This window comes from Mustela nigripes, chromosome 2, assembly GCF_022355385.1.
Source record: "Mustela nigripes isolate SB6536 chromosome 2, MUSNIG.SB6536, whole genome shotgun sequence".
NCBI classification, from domain to species: Eukaryota; Metazoa; Chordata; class Mammalia; order Carnivora; family Mustelidae; genus Mustela; species Mustela nigripes.
Genome location: NC_081558.1, coordinates 160,534,006 through 160,554,361, shown reverse-complemented (window position 1 = coordinate 160,554,361; position 20,356 = coordinate 160,534,006). Strand labels below are relative to the sequence as shown.

General features: G+C 41.2%; 1 protein-coding gene across 2 annotated transcripts; it reads left to right on the top strand.

The window, feature by feature from the left end:
* The first annotated feature begins 224 nt into the window (after positions 1 to 224).
* CD200 (CD200 molecule) lies at positions 225 to 19,897 on the top strand. 2 transcript variants are annotated; one of them, XM_059391984.1, is made up of 6 exons: positions 225 to 779; positions 4,505 to 4,586; positions 7,689 to 8,009; positions 10,413 to 10,685; positions 12,810 to 12,917; positions 17,826 to 19,897. In XM_059391984.1, exons 1-5 carry the CDS (start codon positions 768 to 770, stop codon positions 12,914 to 12,916), a joined length of 795 nt encoding a protein of 264 aa, XP_059247967.1. In that variant the 5' UTR covers positions 225 to 767; the 3' UTR covers position 12,917; positions 17,826 to 19,897. The 2 variants fall into 2 exon arrangements, with proteins under 2 accessions (XP_059247967.1, XP_059247966.1); XM_059391983.1 differs by lacking the exon at positions 225 to 779 and adding an exon at positions 1,710 to 1,822.
* The last annotated feature ends 459 nt before the right edge of the window (positions 19,898 to 20,356 follow it).

Genomic DNA, 20,356 nt, shown 5'->3' with positions numbered 1-20,356 from the left:
ATTTCTGGACGTGAGAAGAATCCATCTTGAAGCTCCACTTTCCTTTCCAACTAATGAACTCTGAACGGAGCCAGAAGGGGCGATAGTTTTACAAACAGTTAAATTTCAACATAGCAACTGTCATTCAGGTCATATGGAGACACTAAAGGTAGTAAATACAAAGTAGAGAAGGTTTAATTTGACAGCGGCAGTAAAGCCATAGTTATCAGAATGGCTCCACTGGTCAGGGTCAGATTAGCCCCTTTCCCTCTTATTTTCTTTATCTGCATCATGGAATCACCCCTTCCTTCTTTTTCATAAAACCGCTTGCCTTTCCCCCCAGAGCACAGCGTTTTTCTGGCTTCCCGCAACCCGTGCTCTCTGAACTGTAACTCCAAGACCCCCCAAGAAAAGCCTTTGTTCTTTTTTCGGTTTCACCACCTCCTGTTATTTCACACCTGCTTGACGTTGCGAGTTGCGGGTCCTGAGTGCTAAAGCCCAACGGATGACTCCTCACCTCCCCCGTTTTCCTTCTGTCCTTGAAATTAAAATGGAAAAAGTGTACCCCCCACCCCACAGAGCTTTCTCACTTTCAACAACCTTCCCCTCGAGAACTGGAAACGTTTAAAGGTGGGGGAAAGTTGGAAGCTTTCCCATGAAGTGCTCGGAGCTAGTATCAGGGCGGAGACTGGCCCGCCTCCCCTGAGCCAGAGACGCTCCGCGCGCCGCGGTGAGATCCCCCGGGCTTTCCAGCTGAAGCCGGCAATCGCGCGCGGCCGGGAGCGACGATGGGGAGGCCGGTGAGCGGGGCCGGGCGTGGAACCAGGGCGCAGGGCGGGGGATGTCGCGCCGGCCCCGGGGACGGCGGCGGGCTCCGCGCGTCCGGCTGCGGCTGGCCCGGGACTGGTTCGGCGCTGGCCTCGGGGCCGGCGCTCTCCCCGCGACGCTTAGCCTTGCGGAGAAGAGGACTTCGCCTCGAGGAGGGTGGTTCCCAGGCTGGTCCTGGAGTCCCGGTACTCGGTGCCAGTTGTCCAGGAAGGATGCTGCCAGTCGGGGGCTTGGGCGACGGAGACGCTTCTCTCGAGATCACGGCGGTCCTCCGAGGGGAACTGGGCCGGGAGGCGCGCGCGGGCGGCCGGCGGGTCCTCTGGGCAGGCTGGCGGCTGGGCTCCCAGGCTCCGGCTCGGACGCAGGAAAGCACACCCTGCTGTACTCTGTCCCAAGAAAGGGATGGCTGCTTTGGCTCCGTGTTGGCACACAAAGCTGGGCTGGGCGCTGCAGAATTCAGGGCTCGCTCTCTGCCGGAGAGCTCTCTCCCTCCCGGATGCACCGGCCTCTTTTCTCCATCCTTCGGTCCTTTGCCTTGTGAGCCAGAAAGGGCCAGATAAATCAGGGTTAAACCCCAGAGTATCCAAGAGAGACAGACATTTTGTTTATTCCGGATCTGAATGAGCGGATTTTTATTTACATTGGGATAATTGAAAAGAATCTTAACAATACAAAATTAAAATCCAAATAACAAGTAATACCTCAAGGTATTTTTTTTTTTTCTATATATGGTTTATTGGCAAGACAGCACGGACAGTCATTTCAGTATCTTTCTTAACAAAGGAGAATGGTGGCCTGGGAGCGCGTGTTTACTCCGCGCACTGGGTACTGCTAATCTTCACAACCATCCTTCAGAGGAGGAATGGTTATGTGATTTTGCAAATAAGAAAACAAACAGAGAGGTTAATTTTCACGAGTCCATGCAACTACACATGGTGGGAGCAGATCTACACCTAGAAACTCAGGGGGAAGAGGCATGGATAGGAGCAGTTGGCTGCCAGAGGGAAGCTGTCAGGTAAGACAGGTCTCTGGGAGCCCTGGCCCTCTTGGCAAGGGGTAGACGTGGATTTGTCCATTTTCATTTTGTACTCTCTATGTGTGATTTGATTAGTGGATTTTTTTTTTTAAGTTACCGAACATGTTTTGGGATTTACTGTACCTTAGGCACTGTATTAGTCGTTTACATGCTTAATTCTCATAGTAACCCAATGTAATGACAACAATTTTATTTAGTGCTTACTCCTATCAGTCACTATTCTGGGAGCATTGCATGTGTTAACTTGCTTAGTCTTTTTAACAGAAGGGTTGGTGCTGTTATTTTTTACTGCATTTTGGGGAGGTAAAGTCATTTGTCCTGGCTCACACATCTGGTATTTGTGTTAACCCCAACTCGTCAGTCAGCTAGAATAATTGTGTATATAACAAGGCTTTTCTTCTAATTCCCTTGCCTCAATAATTGTTTTTTCCCTTCTTCAACATTCTTGGCTCCCATCTCACACACTATGGTGTGTGTTGACTTTATGTCTTATCCTAAAACACAGATTTTTACTCTGAGAGCCAATCCATTCTGTATTCCTCATCCTCTTTGCTAGAATTTGGGTTTTCATGTGTGGGAGAGGCATACGGTTAAAAAAAATGGTGTGGAAGTAGAGTGGCAAAGAAGACTTAAGTTTTGGAAGCGAAGGTGTTGAGACAGCAAGAGCCCAAGCATTTGAGTTTTAAAAGCGTCAACATTGGAAAACAAAGGACATACGTTTTTCCAGATGGGAAGAACGCAGGGGATGGGGGAACCTTAAAATACAAATAAGGTTTGTATTTTCTACGCTGGGAGAGCAAAGAGGGCCTGACACAAGCTTGTGTTCTGGAAAGGCAGGCTTGTACCTGATCCCTGTGAGTGGGGAGGGAGTTCAGGAGCGTGATAACTAGAACTTACAGGGAGGTGCTGAAATCTAAGAACAGAGAACACCTGTGCCTTGCTTATCTGGGGCAAACTCTGGAAAGAGACCAGTCTCCTCATCGCGACAAGACAAGAGTAAGACAAGACAAGACAGAGATGGACAGATCCATGGGAGTCCAGGCAGAGAGCCTACAGAATTTCCCTTTGCCCCATACAGGGAGAACCCAGGGGCATGGAATCTGGAGAATGAAAGAGGATGAGAGAAGGCACTTTCTTTCTTTCTTTTTTTTTTTTAAGATTTTATTTATTTATCAGAGAGAGAGGGCGAGAGAGCGAGCACAGGCAGACAGAATGGCAGGCAGAGGCAGAGGGAGAAGCAGGCTCCTTGCTCTGCGGGACTCCATCCCAGGACGCTGGGATCATGACCTGAGCAGAAGGCAGCTGCTTAACCAACTGAGCCACCCAGGCATCCCGAGAAGGCACTTTCTAAGCACAAGGTTTAATTGCACAAATCTTGATGACCATGATGAACGAAGGGCAACGCATCCATCTTAGAGAATGCTATAGTAGATAGATTGTGACAAAGGACTAGTAGCTCTGTCCCATGACTAGGCATTTTGTGAGCCTCCAGGAATGGAGATGCAATGCCAAAGATTGGGACAGTAGTGAAGCGCGGGGGTGGCAGGGGCAATAATTGACAGAGATGATGTGATACTGACTGCAAGGAAGTCTCTACCTCTAGTTGGAATGGCAACATGAAATAGCAACGAAATTCAGGTAGAGATAAATACAGAGAAACCTACATTTCTTACACATCTCTAGTATAGAAGAATGTGTATGGGGGGAAATGACATTTCTCGCCTGTACCCTTCTGAACACACACATGTAGATCAAGTGAAAGGATCCGTGGGGCTACTGTAGAGAGAAGTTCATCTGCCTACATCCCACCCTCTCATTTTATAATAAAATGATACCCAGAATAGCATTCAATTAAATATCATCATGTAAAAATGCCAAGGATTTCTGCCTGGACAGATGAAAACAAAACAATGAAAAAAAAAAAACAAAGACACTACTTTTTTGTTGTTTTTTAAGATTTATTTATTGATTTGAGAGACAGCACACGCCCACAAATGGGAGAGACAGAGGGAGAGGGAGAGGGAGAGAGCATCTCAAGCAGATTCTGCCCTGAATGCAGAGCTGGTGGTGAGGTTTGATCCAAGGACCTGGAGATCACGGGCCAAAACCAAGAGTTGGACACTTAACCAATTGTGCCCCTCAGGTGCCTCTGGATATTACTATTTTTTAAAAGGTACGGTTCATCTAAAACTTGTAGTATTTTCAGGGACATCTTCTTCAGCAAACTTCAAGGCAGTCGTATCTTTCTGAAAAGTGGTTCCAACCCCTGAGTTACCGTCTTTGATATTAACGGATGTGGATTATTTGGGAAATGGATGCTGTCCAGCGTGTGTCATCTCTGTGTTTTTTTGTGTGTATCTCCGGCAGTCTGTTTTCCCCACCCATCCTACATTTTTGAGACCTTGCTCTTGACAGTGGTGGTTTTGAGAGCGAGGCCTCAAAGTGCTAAAGGTTGCCATAATGCAGGAGCCATATTGCTGCTTAGCATGCTCTTTTATTTCTTCCATCTGTAGTCTCTAGTTCTGCATCCACAAAACCAATGTTATCTGGTGGTTAAAATGTTAGCTGCAGCATTCCCTGAGGTGGCCATGGGATTGAAGCTTCCTTAGCTTTTTGTCCACATGCAAATGCCCATGTCTTTGCTTTGCTTTCTGTCTTCAGGTGTTCAGGAGGTCCTTCTGTCGTCTGTCTGCCTACAGATTGATTTGGTTCTTTGCAGCAGTGATGCCATGCAGGGCGAAAGGTAAAAAGATACCCAGTTCCCCTGCATGGGGTCCAGGGAGCACAATTTCTGGAGGGGAGACATCTGGCTAGTGTTGTTTGTGCTGTGCTAGTTCGTTTGTCTGCATGAATTATTTAAACATGTAATTTGCTTGGAGGAATGGGAGTGTTTCTTTCTGCTTTCCACATTTTTGGTTTCGAAATGGAAAAAGATTTTGAATATTTAGAAACTGTTTCTAAGGATAAAACCAGACGTGAAGAAATTCTTTCTAAATTAAGATGTTTTTCACCTATCAAAACAAATGAGTTCTAAATGTTATTTAAATATAATTTCCTATGTTTATAAAGATATGGAAACACTTTGGGAGTCTGAATGAATATACCCTTCGTAGAAGGTAATCTGGTAGTAAGCTTTTAAACTGGGCATACCCCTCCTTTGCAGAAGACTGTGGAAATGAAATTATTACATAGGTTAACAGTCTATATAAAGTCTATATAAAGCATATGCCTGTGCTGTCCACTTACTCGTTGAGTTCCCTACTTGTGCCAGACCTTTCTCATCTGTTCCATGGGAAAGCATCCCCTCACTTCGCTGACCTTCTGTCACCTTCCACGTGCTGTTGCTTTCTAATCAGCCTTCACAGTTGGGGACAGGGCAGGCTTCTCACCATCCATAGCACAGGCTTTACCAATGGACCAGAGGGACTTTAAATGGCATTCCATAGAAGCATCAAAGAATTGTAGACTTTCCATTAAATTATTTTTTCCATAGTCAAATACAAAAATCACCTAAGAGGTTGAAACTCTAACTTGGGTTTCTCTTCTACTCTACATTCTAAAAGCAGCAATTTCTTCAAATCTCTTCTCTGCAAAATCTCAACAAACTTTCAGAAAACCCCAACAACAGGTATAGCCTCCAGAAGTTATCACATCTACCAAGAGTGTACATCCCAGGAGTGTACTCCTGGGTTCCAATTTGTGTCTGTTGCTATACCTATCTTGTCATCCTTACCTTAACATTTTTGAAGGGCCACTGAGAGGATAGTGCTTCTTTTTTTTTTTTTTTTTTTTTTTTAGCTAATTATGCTAGCCAACATGTTCTCTCTGTTACTCATTTAAAAAAAAAAACACAGATTTTGGTGTTTTTTAAATTAAGTCTACATGTTGTCTACCATTTCATTAATTTGTGCTTTTATCCATATTAATTCACTTGTTTTTAATCTTTTGGGGGCCTGGGATGTTTGGATAAATGTGTGTAGTCATTTTTCAATCTCTCTTATGTCCTAGTGAAGTTAGGATGAAATATTTCCTTCTGAAAATGGCTTTATCAATTTCTATGGACTTTAATACATTCTAGTCTCCTTATTATTTATGGTAATTGATTAGTCTTGCTATGATTTCTGGTGTAATTAGAGTTGAAAGAAGTATGTAAATTTCTTGTTTATTGCATTGTGATCAGTGTGCAAGATCATAGGGTAGGAGGTTTTTTTGCATCCTGTTTCAAGTTCAGTTTGGGGGAATGTAAAGATTGTGTGTTCTCTTTGGGTAAAAGTTTATAAATACATACTTACATATACATACACATATAATTTTTATATGTAATGATTTATATATAAATATTCACTTCAAAACTTTTCATCCTTATATTTGACTTTTTTGTTTTATCTATATTTTTCAATTTATGGAAGTGAAAATTCTGAGAAAACTATGGAAAATTATTTTTGTGGATTTAAAATTTTTCTTTTCAGTTCTATAGTGTTTTATATGTTTCATTTACGTTGTTAGGCACAGAAAGGTTTGTTTGTGTGTTTGTTTAAGGATTTATTTTATTTATTTGAGAGAGAGAGAATGTGGGGGGTAAGAGGGGGAGAGAGAGAGAGAATCTCAAGCAGAGTTCTTGCTGAGTGCAGAGCCTGACCTGCAGCTCAATCCCATGACCCTGAGATCATGACATGAGCTGAAATCAAAAGTTGAATGTTTAACCGACTGGGCCAAGCAGGCGCCCCAACATAAAGCTTCTTTTATCATTTTGGAGAATACATTTTTGTCCCTCACAGTGTTTTTGTCTCCCATTCTTCCTTTTCCCTTCTAGTAAGTCTCAAAGTTCTGATGCCGAAACATTCCGGGTCTTTGAATTTTCTGTGCCACATTCTGGAAGAATCCCATGACCTGTGTTTCCTACTTAGCTAGTTTACCCTTTAGTGATGTCCGTTCTGCTAAGTCCGCCAAATCGTTAAGATTTTGCATTTGTCATTTTCTACAACTCTGATTTCTACTATTTACAATGCTGGCTTCTTTTTACATTTAAGATATCACATTTATTCATGTCAAAGTGTTTATTGATTTATTATTCATTTGGCTTGAGTTCCTGGGTTTGTAGAGTTTTTTCTTCTCTCATTGTCAGCTTTCTCAGATGTCTGCCTAGTTGTTATTATATAAAGATTTCCCGCTGAATCATCTATCATATCAATATGAGTAGCCAGCACTGTAAGGGGAAGAAGTTACTGTCATGCCTTATATTCTGCATGGCATTAAGTAAAAATGTGGGAATGCGTAGATCATTATTTGGCTGTCAAAGCCTTCTGGTACTATATAGTTTTCTGAAACACCGTCTGGTATATTTTTCTACTTTCGGTCCCTATATTCACACTGCTTCCTGGAGGCAGACCCTGCTGTTGCTGCCCCTTCTTTGTAGGGCATGCATGTGGAATGTATAGGGTAGCTACATCTTCTTCACTTAAACGGATCACTCTGCCAATTGTCCATTGGCCCTTCCTTGCTTCTGTACCTCTAGGCATGAACACTCTTGGTGATGCTTCTATTCTCTCTGGCAAATTTTATCTCCAACTTCATTTTCATACTTTAGGCTTACAGGGATTCATTGAGGCATTTCTGTCACGAGGGTTTGCTTTCTTGTTTTTTTACTCTGTTACTCTGAAAGTAAACATATTTGAACTTATATTTCTCTAGCAATATCAGGGATGTAGGTAAATATTTTCTTTGCATTTTTCTCTATCTTTTCTATGTTTAACTTTGAACATGCATTTTTTTAATCAGAAAAATGTGAATTTTTATGTATTAACTTTTAAAATATAAATGTTCTTTTATGATTCCATGATAAAAGTGGTGACCCAAAATGAAAAAAGGCCACTGAACACACCTGCTTCCTTAAGATGCTCTCTGCAAAATTCTGAGGAAGTCTTGATTGTGACATGGCAGAAAATCAAGCCTGTTAGCCCAGAAAACATGGTCACCTTCAGCAAGAACCATGGGGTTGTGGTCCAGCCCGCCTATAAGGACAAGATAAACATCACTGAGCTGGAACTCAAGAACTCAACCATCACGTTCTGGAATACCACCCTGGAGGATGAAGGGTGTTACAAGTGCCTCTTCAATACTTTTGGTACTGGGAAGATCTCAGGAATAGCCTGCCTCACCCTCTCTGGTGAGAATCTCTGGGAATACATTGTCTCTGGCTAGAAATGTTATTTTCAAGAATGTTTGGAACATGGTGGTAGTGCCTAGTTTTTCAGGGTGCTAACCTCAGAAAGTTTCACGAGAAGACGCTTAGCCTTTCATGTCTGCTATAACTGTGGTTATTGTTATTTGGAAAGCTCACGGGGCTACCCTGAATCTCTGGCTGGAGTTATCTTTGCTCTGAGGAATGGTGTTGTCAGCAAGCGTAAATCAAGGACCATGGTGGGGATAATGGGTTCTTCATAAGTAGTGATATGATTCAGACCTGGCTTTGCCATTAACAGTCATGTGACCCAGGGAGCGTCCCATCCACTCTCTGAACCAGAGTTTATCTATCTGCACAGTAAGTACATAATCAATCATCTGTAGGGGTCGTTAAAGCTCTAACAGTTTTGGATCTAAGGACAGAGCCAGATTGGGCCTCGCCAGAGCCAGTCATTGTGGTCCCTCTTATTTTGTTCCAACACAGTCTCTCGGGTTTGGTGAGGAGACGTTCCACAGAGACCCTTCATACCTGATGTCGACTAGGTATTTAACTGGATAACAAGCACTCTTTTAAACCCAAGAGGCTTAGTTTGTCATAATTCTTTTCCTTTTAACTGACACATAGTTGAGATCAAGAATTGAGAAGTAGCAGTCAGGGTAACTTTGGAGCGTGGCACACTTGGACCTAGTTTTAGAAGGGAAAAGAGTCGTTCAGACAGGGTTATCAGGAACGTTCAAGTGAGAGTCTGAGCACACCAAGAATACTGGACACGGAGTAAGAGGAGGATAAGTAAACGAATGCAAGGGGGAGGTATGGCAACAGCAAAAAAAAAAAAAAAAAGGTTTCCTTCACTTATTTCGCCGATACTGAGTACTCTCGGCATGATCTTATGCCAGGTTTTCTTCTGGACTCTATTTCTTTTGTTTTCTTTCTCTCTTTGCCTCTTTGTCTCCCCTTTTTCCTCTTCCCCCTCCCTCCAATCTTCCCTCCTTCTTTCCTATTCTTCCTTCCTCCTTCCCTCCCTCCTCACTTTTCTTCTTTTCCTTCTTTTGTCATTTTTTCTCATTTCCGTTACTTTTTCTTTTCTTCTCCTTTTTTTTATTATCTCTTTTCTATTCTCCTTCACTCATAAACTTCGATATATATATATATATATATATATATATATATATATATTTGTTGTTGTTTGTTTGTTTGTTTTGTTACCAGAAAACTATACTCCCCTGAGTCTTGCGGATAGTAACCCTGTTCTTTTCCACACCGATCCTTTCCAGCCACACCCGGTAGCTTCCGTCTGGAGCTTCCTTTGATGCTCCAGAGAACCCTGCCACCCAGTCTCACCATGTCTCACCACGTCAACCGCACTCCTCTTCCTTCAATTTTATCTGTCTTCCCCTACTGCCCATTGACTTTAGTAATCTGAGTGTTCTTTGGAAGAAGCCACAGTCCTCTGGCCCCATATCCTCTAGCCCACTGCCCTCCCCCCCCCCCTCGAACCTCTAAACACAGACCAGGCTTTCCTTTAGCTAGTGGCCTTTAATTATCTTGTAGGCTTCAGAGCAACCACAGGAAAGCCATCCTGTGTTTGCTCAGCTGAGATAAACTGTGTATTCAAAGTACACAATGAAAATGAATTCATGGGTCAAGGGACTTTTTCAAAAGGAACACGGTAAAAGCTGGACTAACATAATATGCTTTTCTTGTAAGCTAGACATTTTCTCTTAATTCCTTCAGGTGATCTCCAAGGTCCTTTCAACTGTCATTCTGCAATTTTCTTGTTATCAGCAGTGAATTTCCAATTAACATTTTCTGTAGATACTCCAAGCAGGGTCTTTCCAAGTCTCCTCCACACATATCATTCCCTGCTCCAGCTCCAAGCAGAGAAAAGCCATCTCTAAGCAGCAGCCCCTCTGTGGGCTCTCAGGTCTGAAACCGCCCTGGGGCTTCTGAGAGGTCAGCCTCCCTCTTTGGCAGTGCTGACAGGTGACCTCTGTCAGACTGTGAGAGGGACACCCAGAAGAAGCCAGAGATGCTGCATTGCCTATGGAAAAGGAGAACAGAATAATTAGGTTCTGGACTATGTGGTAAAGAGGATCCTCTCTACCCGCTCAGCTAATTCCCCTACAGACAAACTGTAGAGAGGATTTTTCTTGCTCCAGGTTTGTCCTAGGCCAGTTTCTATCCTGCCGGCTGGAGGATTAGACACAGAACGAACTGAGGAGCCCCAGTTTGGGTCAGGTGCGCCACATCTCACCTCTTGAGCCCCCAGTGTCTTTCTGTAAAGATCTTCTTCCATCCTCTGAAGAGAATGTGGTGCTTAACTGATGGCAGACCATCTTTCTTTGTTTCTTTCTTTCTTTTTTTTTTTTTTTTTTTTTGTCCCAGTACAGCCCACAGTGTTCCTTCACTATAAATTCTTCGAAGACCACCTGAATATCACTTGCTCTGCCAATGCCCGCCCAGCCCCTGTGATCTCCTGGAAGGTGTCTGGGTCAGGGATTGACAACAGTACTGAGGTTCTCTCCCACCCCAATGGGACCACATCTGTCACGAGCATCCTTCAGGTCAAAGACCCCAAGAGTCAGGTGGGGAAGGAGGTGGTCTGCCAGGTGCTTCACCTGGGGAACGTGACCAGCGTCACGCAAACTGTGGATAAAGGTAAGAGAAGGCTGTGGGTGGATCCATGTCCATACAACTGGCAAGTGGTGAATGTTCTACAGAACCTCTTGGCCACTTAGCCAAGGAGTTCATAAGGGAGAGAATGGAGTGAGTGGGGAAAGAAAAAGAGAGTTGAGGAAACGAGTAAAGCCAGTTTTACTTTGGTAACTGTGGTATGTTGCCCACATACCACATGCATTTGCTGAGATCTATCTGTGCATTTTTTTTTTTCTTTCCCCATGCCACTAACATCTGTTGGGTGCCAGGTTTGGGACTGTTGAAACATGACAGTAAGCAGGACTTTGTCTCTTTGTTCAGAAAGTTTCGATTCCACTGGGAATATCCAGTGGGCAATGATAAAACTGTGTGAAATGCTTCGTTGGAAAGCCACGGTGCACTCCAGTTCACCCTGGGAGGACTGAGTGGGGAGGAGAGGCTCAGCTCGGTCTGGAGGCATCAGGAAGAGTTCCTGCAAGAGGTGCCATCTAGGAGGAGGGCTCTGCATCATTTACACTGTGGAAGAGGGGCCACAGATCTTTTAAGAAAGGGGTTGATCTGAGAATGTTTTCCTCACCCCTTTGAAACAAACTGCCTCCTGAGCAAGACCCTTTTTTGCTTTCCTGTGTTTTTCTCTCTAAGCTTCTCGCTCTGGACCTCATGGACACAAGAAGGGAGGCTTGTGGGTGGGAGATTAAAGGAGTGGTAGTTTTAGGCACTTTGGGAATAGCCACAATTTTCTTTCTCTGTGTGGCTTTGAAGCACCAGTCATAAGCTTCCTCCAAAGGTACTGATGCTTTTTTCTTCAAGGAGAAATTTTTTTTTGAAGATTTTATTTATTCATTTGAGACAGAGAGATAGAGACAGAAAGAGCATGAGCAGGTGGAGAGGGAAAAGGAAAGGGAGAAGCAGACTCCCCGCTGAGCAGGGAGCGTGGTACGGGGCTCCATCCCGGGATGCTGGATCATGACCTGAGCTGAAGGCAGATGCTTAATCATCGGAGTCACTCAGGCGCCCCTTTCAGGGAGCATTTTAAGCACTAAAGCTTGGGAAAACTTTCCCCTGTCTGCCTTATGGATGTGGTGGCCTCTGGGGACCATTTTTGGTAGTCATTTTGGGGGTCCTTGAAAAAAATGGACTAATCAAAATGTCAACATTTAAGTAAATTTGGGCAAAAGATTTGTGGTCTTAGATCTGGACATTTGTAAGATACCTTCAATTTCAGCCAAGGCAGAGGGTAAATTCCTGAAGAATTTCTTGTTCTGAAGAATGAGAAGCTGAAAAGTAACATGTCTTGTCCAAGAATGCCAAAACTGACTTACATTATTTATAATGTTTATACGTCATTTGTGTAACGTTTGTTTACTCCACAAACATTTACTGAAAGTCATCCATGCTTCAGGCATTTATCATGCATTGTAACTATGGAAGTTAGATGCATCTCTGTCTGAACAGGTTCAATTGAATTAGGTAATGTGACAAATCCCCTACAGAAGGATGGGGAAGACGCTGGGAACTATGGAATCAGGAAGCTCTTTCCCTGCTGTAGTATTGTGGAGTGACATTGAGGAGCCTTTGGAAAGAGAATTAATAACAAAGACATAGATGAGAAGAGATACAGTAAAAACATTGAGATGAGTTGGGGTTGGAATCATGAAATTCATGATTTTTTTTTTCCTTTATTTTCTGCAACTTCTTCAGTAAATACATTATTTTAATGGGCTTTGACCTCTGGCTAAGCTTTGGTTCTCCCCCTTACTAGGCTGATTTGGGGGCTTATTTAGCTTCTCTGAGCCGCAGTTTTTGTTTTGTTGTTGTTGTTTTTATATGTGAGATGATGATAATAATACCTAACTCTTGGGTTGTTTTGAAGATTAAATGAAATAATACATTCAAAGCCCTTAGGGGATAGTAACCACAGAAAATGTGTGGTTAGATTATTATTAACATAATGTTATTGAAATAATATGAAAACATGAATGGAGACCTCAATAGGTATATATTTGAATATAATTTTCATTGAAAGCTCCACTCTAGGAAAAACTTCACGATTGCTTGACCACTTTTTGCCTCAACAGTTTTTGCTTATGACTTTGTTTCTTCTTTCTCTCCCTTCACCATCTATAGGCTTTTGGTTTTCAGTTCCGCTCTTGTTAAGCATTGTTTCCTTGGTAATACTCCTGGTTTTAATTTCTATCTTATTATACTGGAAACGTCATCGGAACCAAGACTGAGGTAAGTTATCACAGGAAGTACAAAGAAGGAAACAAATGATTTTTTAATAGCACTGTGGGTGGCACAGGAAGATGTAAATAAAGGTTGGCAACCATGTGTTCTGCTTGTTGTTGCTGGTGTTTTAGAAGACTTTGGGGTTCATTTTCATGCAGTTGGACATTAAACTGGATATTTCTGCTTTCGTTTGCTAAGATCATTTAATGGCTAATTATTTGTAAGTTAAGAGTAAGGGTTGTTGAGAGCAAATGTGGAAAATATTTGTCTGATCACTGTAGAGTCAGCTGATAGCAACACCAGAGGAAAAAATTCTCAGTACCCATGCTGTATTCTTCTGCCAGTTAATGGGAAAGATCATCTCTTTTCCTTTTACAGCACTCCCCAGGCCAGCTACTTCTTGTAAGAGACTCTGAAATTTTCCAGTATACTCACTAATTAAGTAGTATTTTCTGTTATACTCTAACTATGTGTCAAACACTAGAGGCAGCATACAGGTGACCTAGACTTATAACTAGGTCATGTTATTCTATCCTTATAGACTATAAATTTTTCTCTGTCCCTTCAATAGCTCTCACAATGTCTTATGTATATTAAGTGCTCAATAAACTTTCATTAAGAAAGTGAATGAATCATTGGATGGTTGGATGGATGGGTGGATGGACGGATGGATGGATAGATTCTCCAAGTGAGGTTTTCAATTCTCTTTTTCTTATTTTATTTTATTTATTTATTTTTGAAGATTTTATTTATTTATTTGACAGACAGAGATCACAAGTAGGCAGAGAGGCAGGCAGAGAGAGAGGAGGAAGCAGGCTCCCTGCCGAGCAGACAGCCTGATGCAGGGCTCAATCCCAGGACCATGGGATCATGACCTGAGCCGAAGGCAGAGGCGTTAACCCACTGAGCCACCAGGCGCCCTCTTATTCTTATTTTAACTTCAGTACCTCATAAAAGTTGAGTCTAAAATCTTGGGATATATTATAAAATGAGATGCTATAAAACAAGAGGATTCAGCTAGAGAGAGAGAAGTATTTTTTTGTTTGTTTGTTTTCGGGAGGCAGTGCATAAGTTATTAAAGTTAATGCAAAGCTTCAGTTTATGGTATGTGTGATGGGGATTTCCAAGGGTTAAAAGGCTGATACGGTAGTTTTTTCCATCTCAGATGACTGAAAGATAGGGAAGGAAAAAACTGTTGGTTTTTTTTTTTTTTTTTAATTTTTTGGTCTGAGAAACTTCTTTTTTTTTTTTTAAAGATTTTATTTATTTATTTGACAGCAAGAGAGAAACAGCGAGAGCAGGAACACAAGGAAGGGGAGCGGGAGAGGAAAAGCAAGTTTCCTGTCGAGCAGGGAGCCCGATGTGGGGCTCCATCCCAGGAACCCCGTATCACAACCTGAGTGGAAGGCAGACGCTTAAGGACTGAGCCATCCAGGAGCCCTAAACTGTTGTTTTTTTTTTTTTAAGTTAAATCATAAGCTCATATTGTAGGTTTTTCAGACACTTAATTTTGCCTTATGTAAACTACCAGATTAATCCTTGTGATTTTATAAGAATAGCAACAGATCTTCAGTGTCAATGACCCCTTTGCAAAAATAGATAAAAGAAACTGTTCTGTGGGAAAAGGAGATTACAGATCAGATAATTTTATGCATATAAACATAGGCCCATAGAATTCATTAGTGCTCTGCAGAATGTCAAAGGCAGAAGGCTCTTTGCTTTTACTTTACCCCAAAACATCATTTTTCCCATTAGGACTTGAAGCCAGAGAGGGAAATTGACTTCCTTCCCTAAGATTACACAGCTAATTAACGACAGGCTTAGGGCTAGAACCCTGGCTTGGTCAGCTGACCTCTGCCAGAATGTTCTTCCAGCTCTGATGTCCTGGAGTCCTGACTTGAAAGGCACTATTGGGTTGCATGTATTTTAGCCCTTGTTTGCTGTTATTGCTATATTCTTTTGGAAAGTGTGAGGAAAGAAGTATGAAGTGTTCAAATTCATCTTAAAAAGTCCCTGTTGGACAAGAATCTTATAATACAATCATTTAAGCCCAAGGTAAATTCCACTAGAATGGGGCACTTGCAAAATCATGGTCCTTTGTTCATTAGATAGGTCTTGGGTTTTCTGGAAAACACTATTGTTCAATGTTTTTTTCCAGTTCCTGAAACAAGGGGAGTAAACTTAACTTTGTTTCCGAACTTTTTCTCATTTATGAAAATAAACACCTGAACATCTGTAGAAGCTTGCAAGCACTGGGATTGCCGTTTATGGATGATGCCTTCATGACATATGACCAAATCAGTTAACTACATTCAATGTTCTATGTCACATTTTGGGTGACTGAATTTTTTTGCTGGTTTCAAATATTTTAACAGCCAGATCATTTGGTCCCATTTACTTAAATAGCTAGTAAAACTAAGTGTCGATTATGCTGGAGACTTAAACACTCAAGACCAAAACTGAAGTTATACAAAAAGTTGGGAGAAAGAGAAGAAAACCATAGAAGATGTTGACACTTTAAATTTCTTTTAAAAATTCTGATTATCAGGGCACCTGGGTGGCTCAGTGGGTTAAAGCTTCTGCCTTCAGCTCGGGTCGTGATCCCAGGGTCCTGGGATCGAACCCCATGTTGGGCTCTCTGCTCAGCAGCGAGCCTGCTTCTCCCTCTCTCTCTGCCTGTCTCTCTGCCTACTTGTGATCTCTCTCTGTCAAATAAAGAAATAAAATCTTGAAAAAAAAATTCTGACTATCAATTTGTGACAAAAGCGAATGGACCTACTGCATTTGCTTCTCTTTCCTTGCCCTTACTTTGGGTTTTCTCTTTTTATCTTCTCTTTTTCTTTTCATCCTCCTAAACACCTAATGCTTTTGGATGGGCAGGGAAACATGATCAGTCAAAGATGACACTCAGTTCCTGAACCCAGTGACTGGAACAATGGTGATGTGTTTAAAGATAAAGAAGTGAAAAGGGGGAACTGAATGTGTGTGAGCGTGTGGGTGCTTGTGTCCAAGGTTCATGCAGAGAGAAAGAGGAGATGAGGGATGAATTAACTCTTGAACTGACTGAATGTGAGTAGAAAAGAATCCTCTCTAGGAAGCTGCTCAGTGGTAAGATGAATCTAGTTAAGTAAGGTTTGGCTCTGTTAAATAAGGAAGTACGGCAATAGCAAAGTCTATGTTAGATCAAAATCACTTATTCTTTGCACACAAAGCACAAGCAGATGCATAGTTTTGGGATAGAGGCATGGTCTCTAATGATGAGGTTATTTTTGTAGAAAAAGTAGACTCTCTTTTTCTTGAGATCCTCTTTAATGCCAAAAAGAATGGTGTTCTTTTCACCAGTAAAGGTGCACTCTGGAGGAAGGTATGATGACTTAGAAGCATTTTTCTCTTTGTAGCATTCCTGATGGGATCACTGCAGTTACTTCCCATGAGACTACAGCAGTAAGATAATAGGTTGAAATGTTTTCAAAGAACATCCTCTTTTCTTTCTCTTTTGTGAATCCAGTGCTTTATTACTAAAATAGAAAGTGAAAAAATAAAATAAAATTTCCTAGGGAAATTTTCTCCCATTTTATAACAGTTCTTGCTACTAAAGCCATGTTGATGTCATAAAATTTGCCCCTTCCACATATACTACAATGAAATTAAATTTGGGCTTGAGAATAACCTTTTATTTCTCATTAGTCAACCCAGGAATGATTACATGCTTCCCAGAAACTAACCTCACTTTGTCTATTATCTTAATAGACAGATAATCACCTCGGTCTTTGAAATTTTTGTCTTGAGTCCTAGTTTTCTTTTGTTTGTTTGAGCTGAGGCAGAATTGGCAAACAATAGAAAATTTAGACATTCTTATGAAGTGCGTATGCCAAATTTCACTTTTTCTTCAAGTACTATATCAAATAACAGAAATGCCCAATGAACAATATAATGAAATTAGTGACCAGTTAGGATAAGACAAAGAGTATTTGCTTCTAAAATAATAAGAATCTTTGCATTGTATATAAACTGTACTCATGTCTGTCTCCCTGAGGCAGGCTGCATGAATGGTAGCCAACATCCTGCTGCAGTTTCCTCATAGCTCCAAGCAGAAGAAATGAGGTGTTTTAATAAGAAAAATGTGAGGCAATCTTTATTGAACTGTTTAGGTCAGAAATGCTGGGAGAAATCTTGCATTCCAACATATTTTTCTACAAGAGTTTACCCTTGAAAAGGGGCGGAAGCCATCCATCATATCAAAATGTCATGACCAGTTGACAGAGTTACTCGCCAGCAGTACCTTCAGTCTCGACCTTCTTGCCCACGCTGTTCTGTTTTTTACCACAGACAGCAGACACTGGAATTTTTGGCAGGTTTTAAATATTCAAGTTTCTGGTAGAGAAAACTGTATTTATTTACTTAAGATTACACAAAGAATGAGAGGTAGCACCAAGATAAAATCCCAGATCTTTTCATGCCTTTTCAGTTTAGGTGCTGGAAACCTGGTAGCCCAGGAAAAGCCCCTGGAAGGTCTACTTTGTGACCATTTCCAGCCCAATGTCCCGTGAGTTAGTATCCAGAGAACAAAGCTCAAGGTCTTATAAATAAAATACATGTCGATTATTTGGAATTCTTTGACTTTCTTTTTCTTTTTTTTTTAGCTTTTTTTTTACTTTCTTTCTTTTTTTTTTTTTTTTTTAACTTTTAGTCCTAATAGTCCTAAGTGATTCTGCAAGACATTATTTCTTAGAATTACTTATGTCCCTTGGAAAGAGTCATGGTCTCCCCACTTCACATTGGGTCAGAAATGTCCTTATCTTTGCCAATGAAATATGCACAGGTGTATTCTATTCTTACTGATCCTTCTTAAAATATGTTAGGATAGACATTATAAATGTTTGAAGTTAATATCTTGATCTTTCTTTTATCCAGAGCCGTAGAGGAATCACACAGAACCCTGAAAAGTTACACCCTGGTCTACTTGAATCTGACTCAGGAGGAAGGCAGGAGGAAAATGATGGTTCTCTGAGGGACAGAAAGAGCAGAAGAAGTAGGGGTAAAAGACCTAAGAATTTCAAGATTTTCTACTGCCATCTAAGCTACCCAGTGGTTGTGGGAGTTCTAAAAGGAAGTCGTTTTACCTCTCAAGTCTGTTGTAGGACTTGATTTTGTGAAGCAATGAAGTATTGTGCTATTGAATGGAGACTGGACTTTGAATCAGTAGCCACAATTCAGAGGCTGACTCTGGCTCCATCGAAAGCCAACCCTCTGTTCATCACTTTATCTCAATGAGCATCCACACCTGCATCTAGAAAATTAGGAAGTTGGGTGAGATAGTTTGCCATTCTGCTCTAAAAACTGATGTAATTCCAGGGAAAAAAGGAATCAAGAAATGAAGAAGAGAAAGGAGAACACGGGAAGGTGTTAAGGACCAAAGAACTTTTCTGAGATGACCTTTCACCTTTCTGTTGCTGTTTGATCTCTTCCATATAGTTCGTAGGTCCACAAGTGTGTTTCCTCCTCATGTGGTGGTGGTCGTTCTCTACCTGCTCACTGCTCTGTTAGTGAGTGATCTTTCCAGAACCCTTGGTTTCACTGCTGTCCTTCATGCCCTTCTGTGACTGACGTTTAGCACCATGAATATGAAACTGAATTCACTGCAAAGTAACATTGGCAACCTTAACTTTGCTTATCTACTTGTATAGAAGAATAAGTATTGTTAGCCCAGCAGCTCACATTTAAAAAAAAAAAAAATTCCTGTCCCATTTGACTTATAACAGGATCCAGTTGTATACCAATCATTGTGAATTCAAAAGGAAATATATGATAAAATAAAAAGAGGCATTTAGGAAGTTTCAAATTCAGTTCAAAGTCAATTCAAATGCTTCTCTTTCCTGGCTTCTTTTCCCGTGCATTAACTTCTCACAACAGTAGAGAAGGTGCATATGGGTTTACAAATCCCTTTGTTCTAAATATATTGTTCTAACTAGTGGAATATTTTTGAACTCTTAAAAATCACAAGACCAAATTAGTGACATTTGCAGTGCCTTTTGCTTTCTTGTCTGGGCTCAGTGACCTAAGAACTAAAGTATATGTTGTTTTCACTATTGAATTGGGTATTTGTATATTTAGTAAGCTTTTCATATGTTATTTAATTCTGTATTATTTCTTATATTTGTATTAAGATACTGGATGATTTAAAGTGTCAAATCTAAGTGTTTTGTTCATGACACTCTTTTGGAAAATGTGGACATTAATGATAATCTTTAGATTTTCCCTCCGTGTGGGAAAGCCTCCCCTCCCCTCTCTTACCCACTAGAAGATGCCAGTAACGTTTCTGATTCATCACAAAGTCACAAATCAGATAGGTCACAAATCCTGATCTAGCCAGTGGAAGCTCCATCAAGTTGAAAACTGTGTCCTTTGGATGTGACCTCATCAATGTGAGAGCACTTCCTCATATATGCTCTTTTGGTTTTGTTTTAGATATCAACTTTGCAAACTGATTAGTTTGCTACAGTTCTGAATTTAATCGGAGCTACCACCCTGCCCTGTATCTCAACGGTCAGATCAGGCAGGATAACTAAAGCAGCAATTCTCAAAAATTTAGAATGTGTTTAAAAACATTATTGAGGATCCTCAAGAGCTTTCTTGTAAAGAGAAGTGTTTGCTGATACTTACATTTGAAATTCGTGCTTATAAATTTTAAAAACAAAAATATATTTGCATGCATTCTATTAGCCATCAGAATGACATCAACATTACACATCCCATAGTTTCTGGGAAGTTCCACATCATGACTATGGGAGAATGAGCGTAGAAAAGGCAAATGATGTAGCGGCGTGATGATGCCAGGTTTCGGCTTTTGTGGACCCCCTGAAATGGTCAATGGACAATAGTAAAGACTGCTTATTTAAAGAGTATGCAAAGGAGGAGACCACCTTTTGAGAAGATTTCATGTCTTTCCCAAAGAAACTCTTTATTAAACAGATATATTTATAATGCCTAAGCATTCCATTATTTCATCATAACTTAATGCAGAGAGCCCTAGGACTAATCCTTCTTCATCACTAATACAGGAATACCTCAGAGATATTGTGGGTTTGGTTCCAGACCTCTGCAAAAAAGCAAATAAAACGAGTCGGATGCATTTCTTGGTTTACCAGTGCATATAAAAGTTAATGTTGACAGTATATTGCAGTCTGTTAAGGTTACATTAATGTTATGTCTAAAAGAAACTATGTGCACACCTTACTTTAAAAATACTTTATTGCCTGGGCACCTGGGTGACTCAGCGGGTTAAGCCTCTGCCTTCGGCTCAGGTCATGATCTCAGAGTCCTGGGATTGAGCCCCGCATTGAGCTCTCTGCTCAGTAGGGAGCCTGCTTTCCCCTCTCTCTCTGCCTGCCTCTCTGCCTACCTGTGACCCCTATCTGTCAAATAAATAAAAATAAAATCTTTAA